This window comes from Temnothorax americanus, unplaced genomic scaffold (genome assembly GCF_048541705.1).
Source record: "Temnothorax americanus isolate GAGA-0224 unplaced genomic scaffold, ASM4854170v1 Scaffold10, whole genome shotgun sequence".
Taxonomy (NCBI): domain Eukaryota; kingdom Metazoa; phylum Arthropoda; class Insecta; order Hymenoptera; family Formicidae; genus Temnothorax; species Temnothorax americanus.
Window position 1 is genome coordinate 1,523,516 of NW_027509231.1, and position 14,886 is coordinate 1,538,401.

Genomic DNA, 14,886 nt, shown 5'->3' on the forward strand with positions numbered 1-14,886 from the left:
TTGACCGAATCGCGGGTGTGCATAGATAATGCTGAAAAGTTACGCAAGGTTCCGTCGTGATTGCGATCAAGGTGAAAGTCTTCGAGCTCGGTAGAGCGAGACTTAGTGGTATCAGCAGGCGAGTCTCGTAAATTATAGGCAATGTCGTTGGAGAATGTCCTTTAACGACAAGCACAACCCAGAAGCCTTTTCTGCCTCCTGTCGAATAATCGCGTGCTTCACGGTGGACTCGTACGCGTTTTTCATTGTTTTTCACGGCACGGTCCAGCAGCAGCGGTATTACGGATTCGTTCCTGGCGATTTCCTTGTCACGGTGTGTAGATGTTTATCTCCGCGAGCCTCCAGGTCTTTTAACGTACAATTATCTCACGTTTATCCGCGAGCGCAAATCCAGACGCCGCGCATATATGCGCGCCTTCCAGGCGGATTAATTCTAGCGCGTCACGCTGAATTTCACGGCGAGCTGAAATTTTTACCCTAACGATCGGCGAATGTCATTTTTCATGTACAAAGAGGATATTTTTACGAAGCAGATAGCTGCTTAACGAGAATTTCACTTTGAGATACCTTCTACTTTCATTGAATTTAAATCACTTCTAGATAGTGTATTCGGAGATCTTTTTTATGAAATAAAAATTATTAAGAATTTATAAGGATTCATAAGTATTATTAAGCCAACATTAGATAATTTATAATTCGCGCTAAATTATAGAACAAAATTTTGTTTTTTAAGGAAAATGAATTAGTTAAATTGCACGTCACTTTGTCGTTGCATCTTATATTTAATTGTAGGTAAGTCTTCTCCTGAGAAACCAGACATACCGAACGGTACTTCTGCATCGTTACGACTGCACTTTTTTCACGAACGTAAGACGCTTTCACTGAAATGCGCAAGATTCGTCGAATACTTCTGTAGCAGAAACGTATATGCGTATAGTGTTATGGAATTAGAACGAAACGGTAAGCATGACAAAATATATAATTAAATTAACATTGTCCAAATGATAAAAAAGAAATTAACTCAACGAGAATTTAATTTATCATTCTCGAGATAATTGTACATGATGGAAGTATCCTATGATGAAACGAAGCGATGACGATAGTAGAGATTATGAACTCCGCCCAATCATTATTGTCGCATTAAAAACATCAACGTACTGTCATTATTTCAACGCGTTTGTTAATCAGTTAATTTATTTTACAAAAAATGTATTTATAACAAAATTATAAAAAATAAAAGCTTCCTGTTACGTGATTTCTATAAATGTTAATTTTTTTCTAACACATGAAAATAAAAAAAATAAAATAAAATGTAGAATAAATAAAAAAAATTATATGACAATCAAGTTAATATTTATCGCTCGCTCAATAGGATTATAGCGCGATGTTTTTTTATGCGGATTGTTATTAGGAGAAGCCGCTCTCGGAGAGTAAATCTTCGCGGTTACGCGGTCTCTCAGTTGAAAAACATTAATATGCCACTGTCTCCGTGGATTATGTCACGGAGGAAGTATCCTGCGCAGGAATCGACCCGGGTGAGCGCCGAGCTCCTTCCTCGGCAGGACTCCCCGCATTGGCTCCGGGGTGAATCAGTCCTTTGTGCCGGGCACTCTCAGGGTCAACCACTTTCGGTGCAGTATATACCTCCGACGGTTTGTATGTACACTCGCAAACACACTCGCCCGTCCCGAGCGTGCCTATAGGGTATCCTGAAAGTCGCCGCGTAGCCAACAGTCAAGTACCACTGAGAGCTAGCTAGGTATTTTCAAACTGACTCACACCGCCTCGTCTTCGACTTGCCGCATCTTCTCGGAAGAGTGAGATAAGATAAATTTCGCGCAACTGGAAATCCGTGCTTCACGCGGAATTAATTTCGGACACGTAAGACAGTCTAAGAGGAACTCTCGAAATATTTATTTTTACGTGAGGAAACGCAAAATAAATTCAATATCGCTTCTCGAAAAGAACAGCTAATGAATCATGTAATAGAGCTAAGCCACTTTTGATCTCTTCTCAATCCGATTTAGCCGATTAATTAAAAAAAAAACATGATGTCTATGACGTTCTTACATTGGAAAAAAAGATCTCGTTACTAGACGTCCTTGCTTAGTCTTCAGAATCGTTATACTCGATATCTATTTTATGTAAACATATTAGACTTGCGCATTATATAACAACACGATGCACGCATCCAATTGCATAATCATCCATAACTGTATCTAATAATGCTACAATTAATGGAAAAAAGTTTCATGCGTATCGAGCAGCGGAAAAACGAGGCAACGTTCGCTGCGTTAAGAGCTTAATTAGAACACGCGCATTCATTCGTTTCTTACACATTCGAAGAGATTTATTCCGGTTGAAGTGGCCACTTTGAAAGAAACGACGATGTTTTCCATATTGTCGAGCCTGGCGGCGGTTAGAAAGGGTCAAAAACCCTGTTGTTCCTTTTTCTCTGGTGGCGCGGATCTCGAAGTTTATTGGCTCGACGCCGTTCAAAGTCGAAAAAATAAACCAAATAGTCTGCTGCGCGAGGGACCGAGAGTGGCGGGAGGTTCGCAGGAAACGCACGAAGGAGAAAATGAAAACGAGAGAGAGAAAGAGAGAGAGAGAGAGAGAGAGAGAGAGAGAGAGAGAGAGAAGCGGACTATGGCGAATTCGTCTTCGCCGGCGGCGCCGCGGCGGAGGACGTTTCTCACGAAATTTCTCATCGCGATTTGCGAGCGAGCCTCTAATTCGAGTCGCTGATGATTCGCTCGTGATGTCTCGCAACTCGGACGAAACAATCGCGGGCGATGCGATCAGACCGCAAAACATCTTCCTTCTCTTTTAGCGGCCTCTAGCCGCGATTGAGTCAGCGTTAAGAGGTAATTGATTTTTGCGTCCGGCGAACAGGTTCGATAAATCGTTCCGCGAGGATATCGGTAGGATACCGATGCCGGCGGGACGTTTCTCTCTCACGGTTCTCGCATCTCCCTCGCCCATCTCGTGCGACAAACTAACAAGTCAGCCTCTACCGCTGACGTCATTGGCGTGGATCCACGTTAGTCGGTGGTTGATGGGCCATTTCGCAGCCCGACAGCCGAAGCTCTATAATAGCTCTAAATAAAACTGAGTTTAAGCAAGCTTATAATTCGCAACCTAGCTGCAACCTTGGCGAGGTGTGCGAAAAGAGTTGAATAAATTTCGGCGAGAGGATCGGCCACGAATTGAAAGTCAAATTAACTTTTTATGCTGATGTAGAATAGATGTCGAAATATGATTGCTAAAATAACATGTTAACAAATTTACTGCGTCTTTTTTTACTCCCCGTAACATCTATTCAATATAAAATGAATGATCTAACGAACGTAATAATTGAGATTGTAGTAAGACTATACTTCAAAATAATCGAAACAGTTTAACAACGAATTCGCGATATATGATTTTGGCAATTTCATTACAGAAACGAGACGCATGACAGACGACACCAGGCGGGCGTTATTAGGTGAGGGTTCAGCAGCTTTCGGCGACGCGATCGAGAGATGTCGGATGCCGAAGGCACGGATAATCCGGCGTTCGCCAACGAGGACGAGCGCGTCGGCGATTCCAAGTTGGAGAACGGCGGCCAGCAGCAAGCGGCCTTGAACCAAGATCGCAAGTCCTCGGCGGACGGCGCGCCGGTAGAAAATGGCCACCAGCGATCCTTCATCTCCCAGCACTATGTCGAGCCCGTTAAGCCAAGCACGGAGCCGTGTTATAAAACGGAAACGAGAATCGAGGTGCCGGCCGATAATACGGAGAAGAGCGTGCCGGAGCCGAAGCTCAATGGCGTCCACGGGAACGGCAACAACAACGACGCGAGTTTTCTCAACAACAGTGCTACCAGCGTGCAGATCAACGGTGAGTTCGAATAGTATCACGTACATGATATTCCGTTACCACGTGGACCGAGGCATGAATACATGAATACCTATGAACTTGAAATATTATGAGCAAGGAAGAGCTTGATAATTAGAAGTAGGTAGTTGTACTTCTAAAAAAGACCGAGTTAACTGTACATCTCTAGATATAATGTACAAACAAAAGGAAAAAAACCGCAGAAAACCGTTATGGAAAAGCTTATCGACTTCCATTTCCGTCGCTCGTTGAACACAATTTCAGCGAGAGCGAGACTTTCAATCGTCAATTACCAGCATCGACATTACTACCGGTTTATCGAGAAAAAGTCGTTCGCGGCCGAGAAATTCCAGGAAGTATCGCATCCGGGACTTTTCATGGTGGATCCGTTGACACACGTCGCGATAGTTAACGTATATACACGATATCCTGGTCATCTTTTCACCTCGATACTCGATCTTGCGCGTGAGCTTGACAGTACCGGCAGTAACAGCAAGTTTGCCTTATCTAAATTAAATCATTAATTCCTTCTTCTCGTTCATTATTTGTTTATATACCTCTTATTAACATACAATTCTCATATTTCGTGCAAATTTGCTTCCCTCGTTATGCTACGCAAGAAGCAGGAAACTCGGCCCTGTTTAGTCTCATTACTATTTCACGGAATGCGGTTTCTCCGAGGTTTCGTGTGTGACCGGAAAATGAAAACCGGTTGCACCATACGCACGGATATACCGCGATGGTAAACGGTTTCCCGTTTTCCCGTAGAGTCCGGAAAGAAGGAGCAGATCGAGGCCGTAAACCTGGAACTGGTCTCGATGAGGCCATACACGGGCAACAATATTCAAACGAAGGGTCAGGAAGCTTGCGAGGTACCAGCTGATCCTTACGAGGAGTACTTCGTACCGGTTAACGAGCATCGAAAGTACATCAGGTAACGAGTTATTTGTCGAAGCAAACGAGTCTCTGGCGCTTACGCATTTTTTTATTTTATTCTGACTCCGCCTTCTAACTCCTATTAACTGGACTACCAACCCCAGCGTGCGTAAATTCTTCCGGATTTTAGAAACAGGGAACGTGATAGGAACGAGATAAAGAAAGAAAAACGGCTTACAGAATCTTCGTCCCTCAACTACGTATATGTATATCGAATATCGGGTATCACGATCGATTTTAAACGAGACTTTCTGTCATTGCTATAAGATATTTCCAATTGAAGACCATTTTTACAAATGGAAAATGCAGTATTAGCGCATGATAAAATGTTAACTGCGCTACGAAGTGGGACACATAAACTAAACGTACTGACACTACTGCATACATCCCGGAGGCAATAATAGCAATAATTACATTCGTCTCAATATCCATTTTAGCATAACCATACTGCGAGCGCTATGTATGTCATAGAGTTGCGGTGAAAAGCTGCGGGGGGAACATGTGTGTATATATTATCTGAAAAGAAACGTACACGTGTTCCGTTGCCGAGGGAATTGTCGGGCGATAGAGATGCCTTAGCACCCCGTTTTTAGCTCCAGCGGATAGCATAATAAAGCTTGGCCGAGCTGCTGACCGAAAAGCCTCACGTCGAGAGTAGAAAGTTAGACGGTGTTTTCTGTTGTCACGGTACTTAGCAGGGGTCCCGAAGCCGAGGTTGAAACAACCGTAGCTGGAGTGCGTTTTGATTTGGGCCCCGGTGTCGGCCGTGAGGGACTCAGCCTGAGAGATCCCGCTGCCGGATTGGTCGACTATTCCCACTGGCTGACAGCCCTCAGGTACTTGACGGATGCTTTCGAGGGAAAAAGAAAACAAAAAAATACAGCTGGGAACTGTCTTAGTGGAATATACTTTAGGTGTCTCTTAGGGGCACGCGGTCGCGCACTAACACGCTTATGCTATCAGTCCTCCCTCCCCCCCCCCGTGTCGAATCGAATACGACAATTTCTTCGTAAAAACTGCACGTCCAAGAATTCGTCCTTCGTCTCGTGTCCTATTGACGCCGAGACAGCTTCTTCGAACGAAAGAATGTCGACACGAATACTGCTACGAATCGTAGGAATCACCGATCAGGTAATTGATTAACCGATCGGGATTAATCGCGAAGTGTAGTGCCGCAAATCAAATCTCGCGACATATTATCATCGTTCTCTGAAATCTAATCGGAGATACCTAAGCAAGAAAAGCGCGCGACGCCTACGCATTATACATGATACATGATCCAGAGATTAGGAGGCATTTACGAAGCGGGCATTAGACTGGGTGTGACCAAGGAAGCTTCTAATCCCATTAGCTGGTCATTGACGAAGGTTGCTAGGAATCGCGTTACACGCGCTGTATAAAATACGCTTTTTGGGTTTAGGACAAGAAAAACATTTACATGCAGTAAATTCACAGTGTCTCTATGTAGCAACAAAATTGTGTTGCAGAGGCGAGAAACTTTACGTCACGAAGGACAAGAGATCGAGAAATTCGTACTGGAGAAGAATGGCCTGGGGAATGGCGCTGTTGGTCATAGTGATCGCTGTGATCATCGCAATTTTAGCCGCAAGTAAGACGGCTTCTCATTCTCTCTTAATTCTGTTTTATTTCTGTAAAACATACGCTTTATTACATATATGTCCATAATGCAATAAAAAATATTTTAATAAATTAGACTTTTTAAATATAAAATAAAATTATCTCCGAAATAAAAAATGTGTCTTTATTTCAGCTGGTGTATTCCCAACGCAAAAAGCAGAACCCTTGGAGAATGTGAATGAAAGCAATACTCGTCAACTTAACGAAGTGCAGACGGCTGGAAGTCAAGAATATGTGAAGGATCCACCGTTAAGTCCACCACCTTTAACCTCGACTTTCCCACCGTGGCATACAACTGACGAAACGCTATTCGATATTGTACCAGATGCTTTGGATGGAACTTTACGACTAGATGACTTTGATTGGAATGACGATTTTAGCGATATCAAATCGCGAGTGTACAGACAAGTAAGCGCCGAGATAGAGGAACATCTAGGCAACATTCTTCGACAAACGGGCAGCACGTCTGTAATCAAAGTATACGACATCAATAAGGAAGGTGAAATAAAATTCAGAATAAGTCATCCACCTCGGAATGCTCCTGAAGAAAGTCAGGAATATATCGAGGATGTATTACGAAAAAATGGTAATATGATCGGACAGTATCATTTGAACAGGCTTCACGTAGGAAAACTTATCGATCAATGTGAATACGGTAATCTCGGATGCACCGGAAATTGTAAATATGATTACCCCGCTAGTACATTCACATGTATATGCAATTCAGGAGAAACGTTGCATCATGATGGAAAAACTTGTGTGGATGATAGCGATTTAAGTAACGTCGAAATGGACGACGTAATGCCACAATCCAGCACGGAACCAGTTAATGATTTTCAGGGTAGAAGTAGAGATCCAAGCGCGGTAAACTTCGAACCTAGACATCCCAATACTTGGGAAAATACGGACTTCAAGACAAGTTCAGCGGAAACGGACAGATCGACATCGAAACCTAAAACAGAACACGTTCATCCTGAGCAACCTGAACACGTGTCAATAGAACAGCAGTCCGAATCTACTCCAACGACAAAACACGTTTCCGAGAATGATAATTCTCACTGGAATCATGAACATTCTCATCATTCAATCGAAACCACCACTGAAGCAAAGTCTTCCATTAAACCATTATTTACTGTAGAACCATTTACTACCCCTATTTTTGAACAAGAGCATGCTACTGTTGAACCGGAGCCTTCTTCTGAGCCAGAATCCACTGCTGAGCCAGAACCTAATGCTGAGCCAGAACCTAATGCTGAGCCAGAACCTAATGCTGAGCCAGAACCTAGTGCTGAGCCAGAACCTAGTGCTGAGCCAGAACCTAGTGCTGAGCCAGAACCTGGTGCTGAGCCAGAACCTACTATTCCACCAGAAGTACTCACTGTTAAACCGGAACCTACAGCTGTAACAAAATCCGATGCCAAGTCAAATTCTGCTTCTGAAGTAGAGCCAACTGCAAAATCAGAAATTGCTCCTAAAATCGAATCTACTGTTGAAACAGAAGCTATTACTGAAAAAGACCCTACTACAAAATCAATGCCTGTCACAGAATCAGCAACTACTGTCAACGAAACAGACAGTGAGGTAAAGTCAAAAATGGAGTCGCACCATCTGACGACAACAGAATCGTATTTAGAGTCAAAAACTGAAATACCTAATCAATCCGAATTTACTGTTAAATCGATGTCTCATGACGATACGTCTACTGAATCTCCCACACAAACGTCAATTTTTGACGATGCTGGTACGACTGATGTGCCTAAATCTTTTATCAATTTAATAAATAAAAGTAACAATTCCAAAAATGACGAAACTTTGACCACAATTGTAAAGTCTAACGAAACTCTAACAGATGATAATTCATCCTTACAAGTGATACCTTTAACATCTACAAATAAATCTGTAGATATTAATGATAATGTAGAAACTAAAATGGAAATAACGACGATACAGTCTACGAACAAGAACGAAATTACTGAAAGTGCAATCACCGATGCCGGTCTTACTACTTTAAATTATAGAGATTTAAAACAGAATGATAGTGTAAATGTTGCATCAGTCAAACCTGAGAATCGTGAGAAATTAGTCGCGGAGCATTTCACACAAAATCCTGGTCTTCAAGAAACTAAAGAAAGTGATTTTACAACAGAAATAAATTTTGATGCAAATTTAAGTAATATTCAGAATGAAAATTCTTCGACCGGTGAACGCGATTTAACAATCAAACAAAAATCGGGCACTAACTTAGACGTTTTTGAACAGCCTATTTCAACTACTGCGGCAACTACTTTGCCGGTCACATCGGTAGAAGAAAAAACCGAATTGGCTACTAAATCCACATATGACAGGTATTCATCGACAGGATATTTCCATACAATAGAGATAAATGGCGTAAGTAATAGGAATCCAGAAACGTATAATACTAAAATACGCGAAACAACTACGACGATACCAGAAACTACTCCAACTGACATGCTCACTCAGCCAATACCTGGATACCGGAAAGAACACGTGCCCGAACCCGCATTACAACCAAATACACCAGATTCGAACGAGAAAAATGTCATCGAACATATGCCGACAACGATCTTTCCTAAAATACCGAAAAACTTTGCCCACAATGTCGAGCCATTGAGGGAACCTATCGTGAAATCGGCGGACGACGAACATATCATGCTGATACTGAAATCCGAGCAACCGATAGAGATACACGCGATAATTCCGCAACTCATTCCGGAACAAGCCACAAACAGAACTCTGAAAGCAGAAAACTCAACGACGGAATTGAAGAACGGGGTCATGATTAACGAAGACGTAAACGTGAAAAAATCTGCAGAAAATACAACTTCGATCGGTTCATCTACAATGCGTTCTGATGAGGCTATCGCTCATACGAGCAATAATAGACGCCCTGACGAAATTCAAGAACATTCGACAAGTCATCCCCTTCATCCGGCGATATTCCCAGAAAATTCGGTAGATCATTCCGCAGGAAAGTCCGACGATCGACCGGTTGAGGATATGTCACCATTCTTACCGGACGTTCATAAAGAAAAAGAAAACATGAAGAAAGCGCCACGCTTAGACAAGGACGAGCAAGACGTTCCTAATCCTTTCGAAACTCACATCGACGATGTTATAACACATCGGCCATCAATACGTAATAATGCAGGCAGAATGAACGAAACTGAAACCAAAGATTTATTGAATGACGTTAGTTCACATTCAATAAGCGACAAAAGTGCCAGCAAAATTATCAATAATACAGAATCTAAAATTTTGACCGTGTTGCATCAAAATAGTTCTACGAAATCAGTTGACAATGACGGAACAAAAGACATTACAGATCAGAAAAGCAGCGGTTTCTCCGAAGATAATGACAAAGAGTTGAAAGTGATTCCATTGACGGTAAAAGATAAATCAGTAGATTCAATTTCTCAAACTACAATACAACCTATAGATAAGAAAACGAAGCCTGCTGTCGATGTAACTTCTGCCGGAAAGAAAGTAGAAAAAGAAGTTGGAGGTATCGCGATAGAAAGCAGTGTGGCCAGCTCAGAGAAACCAGAAGAAAATGCTGTCGAAGATCACTACAACGACATTACGGATGAAACCTTGTCGAAGGGATACCGACACGATACCGGCATTCCGATTAAAGTCATCGAGTCTTCCAAGAAAGCGGTTTTGAAGAATGTTGACTCTGTAAAAGTTCCTTATAACGATCCGTCGCTAACTACATTCGATGTCGTAAGGAAAAAAAATGCGACAGACGAGAAGATATCTTCCGATACGACACAAAGTCCGATGATTACGAAGACGGAAGACGCTGTGGACAACCAGATGGAAGATGGTAGAATGACTACGCAAGAACCCGTATTGCCTATAGAAATTCAACAGGAAATATCCACGACGATAGGAACCGACAAGGTTGAAATCACTACCGTAATCGATGACGGCAAACACGAGGAGAACAATACGGAAGCGCCGAACGTCAGCCAATCCGACGAGAAAGAAGCTGTTACAGCAGCGCAGATTACAACGACTCCAACCACGCTAGAAACTAAAACCACAGCCCAGATCCCGATCTTGCCCGAGGAGCTGCAAACGACGGAGAGCGACATGTTAACGACAACGTTGAGTGAAGAGATGTCGAGTGAAGACAAGAAAATAAAAGACAAGACAATTACTGACAAAACAATTTCAACGGACGATGTTGATGACGAGACGAGCAAGAGCGAGGCCGAGAAAGAGAATGCTGTCACCCCGAGCGATTTAATGACGGATACGAATAGCACGTCGGAAAGAAGCATGGCGGCGACAACGATATACGAGAGTAACGTAAGCTTAGGATCTGGCCGGAGAATAGAATATGATGAAAACGGGCGGGCAATTGGGAGTGCGACGGAAAGCGCAAAGATTGAGACTACTCCTATGATGACCACAGAAAAATATATTGCAAGTGGCGTAGAAGGAACCTCGCCTATGCCTAACGATGTCGCCACTACGGAAGACGTTAGACCGGTCACGGAAGTGCTAGACGACACGCAACCCATGGTAAATTACAGAATGTTGTTCACCACGATTCCGCCGAGACCGATATCGCTTGACTCGGAGCTGTCTGAAGAGGCGCTCAGGGTGATACCGCTGGAGAAGAATCCGGAAAGCAAGAAGAAACCGATCGATAAGAAGGGATTCGACAAGTACAAGTACAAAAAGGAGAAAGATCTGAGCCTGGAGGATCAGAATGAAGATAACGTTTTAACGGAAAGGTCCGATTCGACCATTCTTTCCCAAACGGAGCAACCGTTATCTCCAGTCACCCCTGGAAACCGAGACGAAGAACTGAGCGACAGCGTGGTAAGCTCGGACATAGACCCGAATGTACCCAGGTTCACCGTGGCCGACAAGGAAGGCAACATCCTACCTATATCGAAATGGAAAGCTACGGGGAGCATGGACAGAAGCGAAAATAGGGGCGCGGTCGCAGAAACGAAGCCTAAGAATTATCCCAGCTTCATACCCGTGTCGGAAGAGATAATAGACTCGGTACCAGTCACGGAGCCCTACGTAATCATGCGAAATACTCGTCCCATGATCGTACCGGGCGATACGAAAAAGACAGCTGCGAACGAGACGACGGTCGAAGGTCGTGCCAACGCGAGAGCGAACGAAACGGCTGAGCAAGACGACACCTTTTTCTCTGATCAATTATTCAGCGATTTCGAGGAAACGAAAGGAGATCGCGTTACGGAAGAGCCGATCACAACCGCGCGAACTTCACCGTTGGACGTAAAGGTCGAGAGTACCACCGCTATCGCCAGCAGTCCTTCAGGAGCTCCGTCTCCTGGGATCTTCTCGAAATGCACCACAGGCCAATTTCAATGCGTCAATGGAACGTCTAGGAACGGTGCGTATTGCGTACCACAATCCGCCAAATGCGACTCCGAGAACGACTGTTCCGACGGTTCGGATGAGTTGAACTGCGAGGCGGAAAATTGTCCGGGTAATTTCCGCTGCGCCAACGGACAGTGCCTGAAGAGGCACCTCGTCTGCAACAAGATCGCCGATTGCGACGATAGCAGCGACGAGCACGACTGCGAGAACTGGCGGTGCCAGTCTGACGAATTCAGGTGTCCAAACGGTAAGTGTCGAGTACAATTAATGTGCGAAACGATACGCGAGTACAACAATGGAGTGATAATGACGAGTAATAAAGTTCGAATGTCTAATCATCCATTAAGACTTTCAAGAGCTTTTCAATTTCGAACGATATCTCACCTCCAGATTTTTATCATGTACGTTAAGTGTGATTCGATGAGTCTTAAGCCTATCGCTAATGAATTGTGAAACTTGACAAATATCAATGATTGAGATATCAAATATGCAATAATTCTTATCAAAATCTAGATGGGATTATGAAAATTCCCGATTGCAGGAAGATGCATTCCGGGATTGTGGCAATGCAATGGTCGGCCCGACTGCGAAGGACATCAGGACGAATACAATTGCGCGGAAAACTGCGGGAACAACGAATTTCTCTGCCCAACGGAGAAGTGGTGCATCCCGCAAGCGTGGCGTTGCAACGGAGTTGCCGACTGCGTTAACGGGGAAGACGAGAAGCTATGCGACTGTGCCGTGGATCAATTTAAGTGTCAAAACGGTGGATGCATCCCCCGGGTCCAAGTCTGCGACGGCACCGAGAATTGCCCGGATTATTCGGACGAATGGGGTTGCCTAATCGCCAATGCTACTGCAGACAGAAATCTCACTGATGCGGAAACGGATGGCAACACGGAGAGCGAATTGACTAATCGCGTGCCATTTTTGAAGATAAGGTATATACATCGAATATATATACAATCTCCTAATTTATCTCCCTAATTTCATTATCTTTGTGAGCTCGAAACCGCGGGTCAACAACGTATTTCATTAGAAAGTAGCTGCAAATAATCATAAAAAAATATAATTCTTTTTAATAAACCGAAATTAATTAATGAATATTTATACATAATAATTTTATGTAGATAAAAAGGAAAATCCATGAAAGAATATTAAAAAAAAAAAAAACAATAAAAATAAATATCCTTAAAATTAGCAATAAGTATTTTATACTACTTTGCATTAATGTTGTATAAAAGAAATGTAAATTTTTATATTCAGACAACACGATAGCGACTATCTAGTCTGCTCGGACGGGTGGAGCGAAGAATTCAGCGATTCCTATTGTCAGGCTTTGGGATTCGCTGGATTCGACGAAACAATCGAGTCGTTCGCGTGGGATAGAAGCCAGAAAGTTCTAAGACTGAAGACGAACCCTAATTATCGCCTGCCGCTAGTCACGAATTTAGAGGACATGGGATTCTGCGTGTCGGACAAGGTGGTGCAAGTGTCGTGCCAGGAGTTCACTTGCGGTCTGCACTATGCCGAGGAGCCGACCGCGAGATCGGCAGATGGGACTCCAGCCAACCATGAGCAATGGTCCAGCGTGGCTCTGTTGAAGGAAACGGAAGGAGGAACTGCTTGTACAGCCAGTATACTCAGTCCTATGCACGCTCTAGCCAGTTATTCCTGTATCTACAGGTAATTTGATATAGAAATGAATGTATGAATTTATTTATACGAATTAAAGGGTAAACCATAACTAAGATTCGATTAAAATCGCTTTTATATTTCTTAATCTTATAATTTTGCTCCGATTTATAAAATGGAATATTTCATTTTTGACATAATATTACAACACGTTGTAACGTTAATATGTGACATGGTTTTTTATACACTTGGTCCTATAGACACAAGGAGAAGAGCGAATGGCAACTTTTTACCGGTGAAAATATGCTGAAAGGGCACACCGTTAAGAATATCGTGCCTTATCCTCAAGTGAAATATAATCAGTTCCTGTACAATAATGACATCGCCCTGATCGAATTAGGAGAGCCATTAATATTTTCCACAAACGTTAGCGCCATATGTCTTCCCAAACAAATTATTCAGGTATACTTTCGATTAAATTACTACTCTAATAAGGTTGCGCATAGTTGATTATTGCTTAATTAACGCATTTTCTGATCCCTAACGCGATTTTCAGCCGAGGCAGATTTGCGTGACGGCAGGATGGGGATTCCTTATGAACGGGGAAATGAATTTGCAGCAATATCTAAAATTCTTGCCCGTTCCGACGAATAATCCCGATAAATGTAACGCCACGAGTCATTATGCAGGATTTATCACGGAACACGATATATGCACGGATAAAGGCCCTTGTTACGTAAGTTTAACGCTACAAAAAATATGCAAATACTTATGATGCGCCCGATACATCGAAAATTATTTGAAAATCGTAATATTAATAACAACCAAATTATAAGTACTATATTAATAATAAATAAATCAATTTGTGTTTTTAGAATGACGAAGGGGCGCCACTGATGTGTGCCAGTGAATCACAGGGTACTTCGGAAAGATGGGAAATTCAGGGTTTACTAAGTCATCATAGCAGATGTTCGAGGGGTCATCCAGCAATTTACTCGAGCTTGGAACCAGCGCTCTCGTGGTTGCGCGAAACAGTGCCAGCTTTGCGAATGCAAAGCTAAATCATTATTATTATATCAATTTTCTCGAAGTATATAAGAAACCGATACTTCATGATAGACAACCGAATCGCAGTTTTAATAAGCTAGAAAAAAAAGAGATCGCGATTCTACATATAAAAAAAAACTACGACGGAAGAACAAAAATTTAAGACAGACTTCCCTAATTTTCTTTGATCTTAAAAGTCGTACACATTTTCGTATCTTTCCTCTTTTTCTAATTTTAATGTTCCTATTGATAGCACGAAAGGTACTTGAATAATTCTCGAACGTCGCGTCAGCGATAAACTGTCATGAGAAAAGCTTAAGTGCTATTGTAAGACGACAGATCGAAGGGAGAGCACTTAAA

General features: G+C 42.7%; 1 protein-coding gene across 1 annotated transcript in view; it reads left to right on the forward strand.

Annotated features, from left to right (window-relative positions):
* Positions 1–14,852, forward strand: part of LOC143901448 (uncharacterized) — a 41,843-nt gene extending 26,991 nt beyond the window's left edge. The window contains exons 2-10 of the mRNA XM_077413774.1: positions 3,446–3,882; positions 4,648–4,813; positions 6,303–6,424; positions 6,587–12,091; positions 12,386–12,785; positions 13,111–13,530; positions 13,740–13,941; positions 14,036–14,215; positions 14,355–14,852. Coding sequence (XP_077269900.1) covers positions 3,525–3,882; positions 4,648–4,813; positions 6,303–6,424; positions 6,587–12,091; positions 12,386–12,785; positions 13,111–13,530; positions 13,740–13,941; positions 14,036–14,215; positions 14,355–14,540 — 7,539 coding nt within the window. The 5' untranslated portion in view covers positions 3,446–3,524 and the 3' untranslated portion in view covers positions 14,541–14,852. The remainder of the gene's footprint in view (positions 1–3,445; positions 3,883–4,647; positions 4,814–6,302; positions 6,425–6,586; positions 12,092–12,385; positions 12,786–13,110; positions 13,531–13,739; positions 13,942–14,035; positions 14,216–14,354) is intronic.
* The last annotated feature ends 34 nt before the right edge of the window (positions 14,853–14,886 follow it).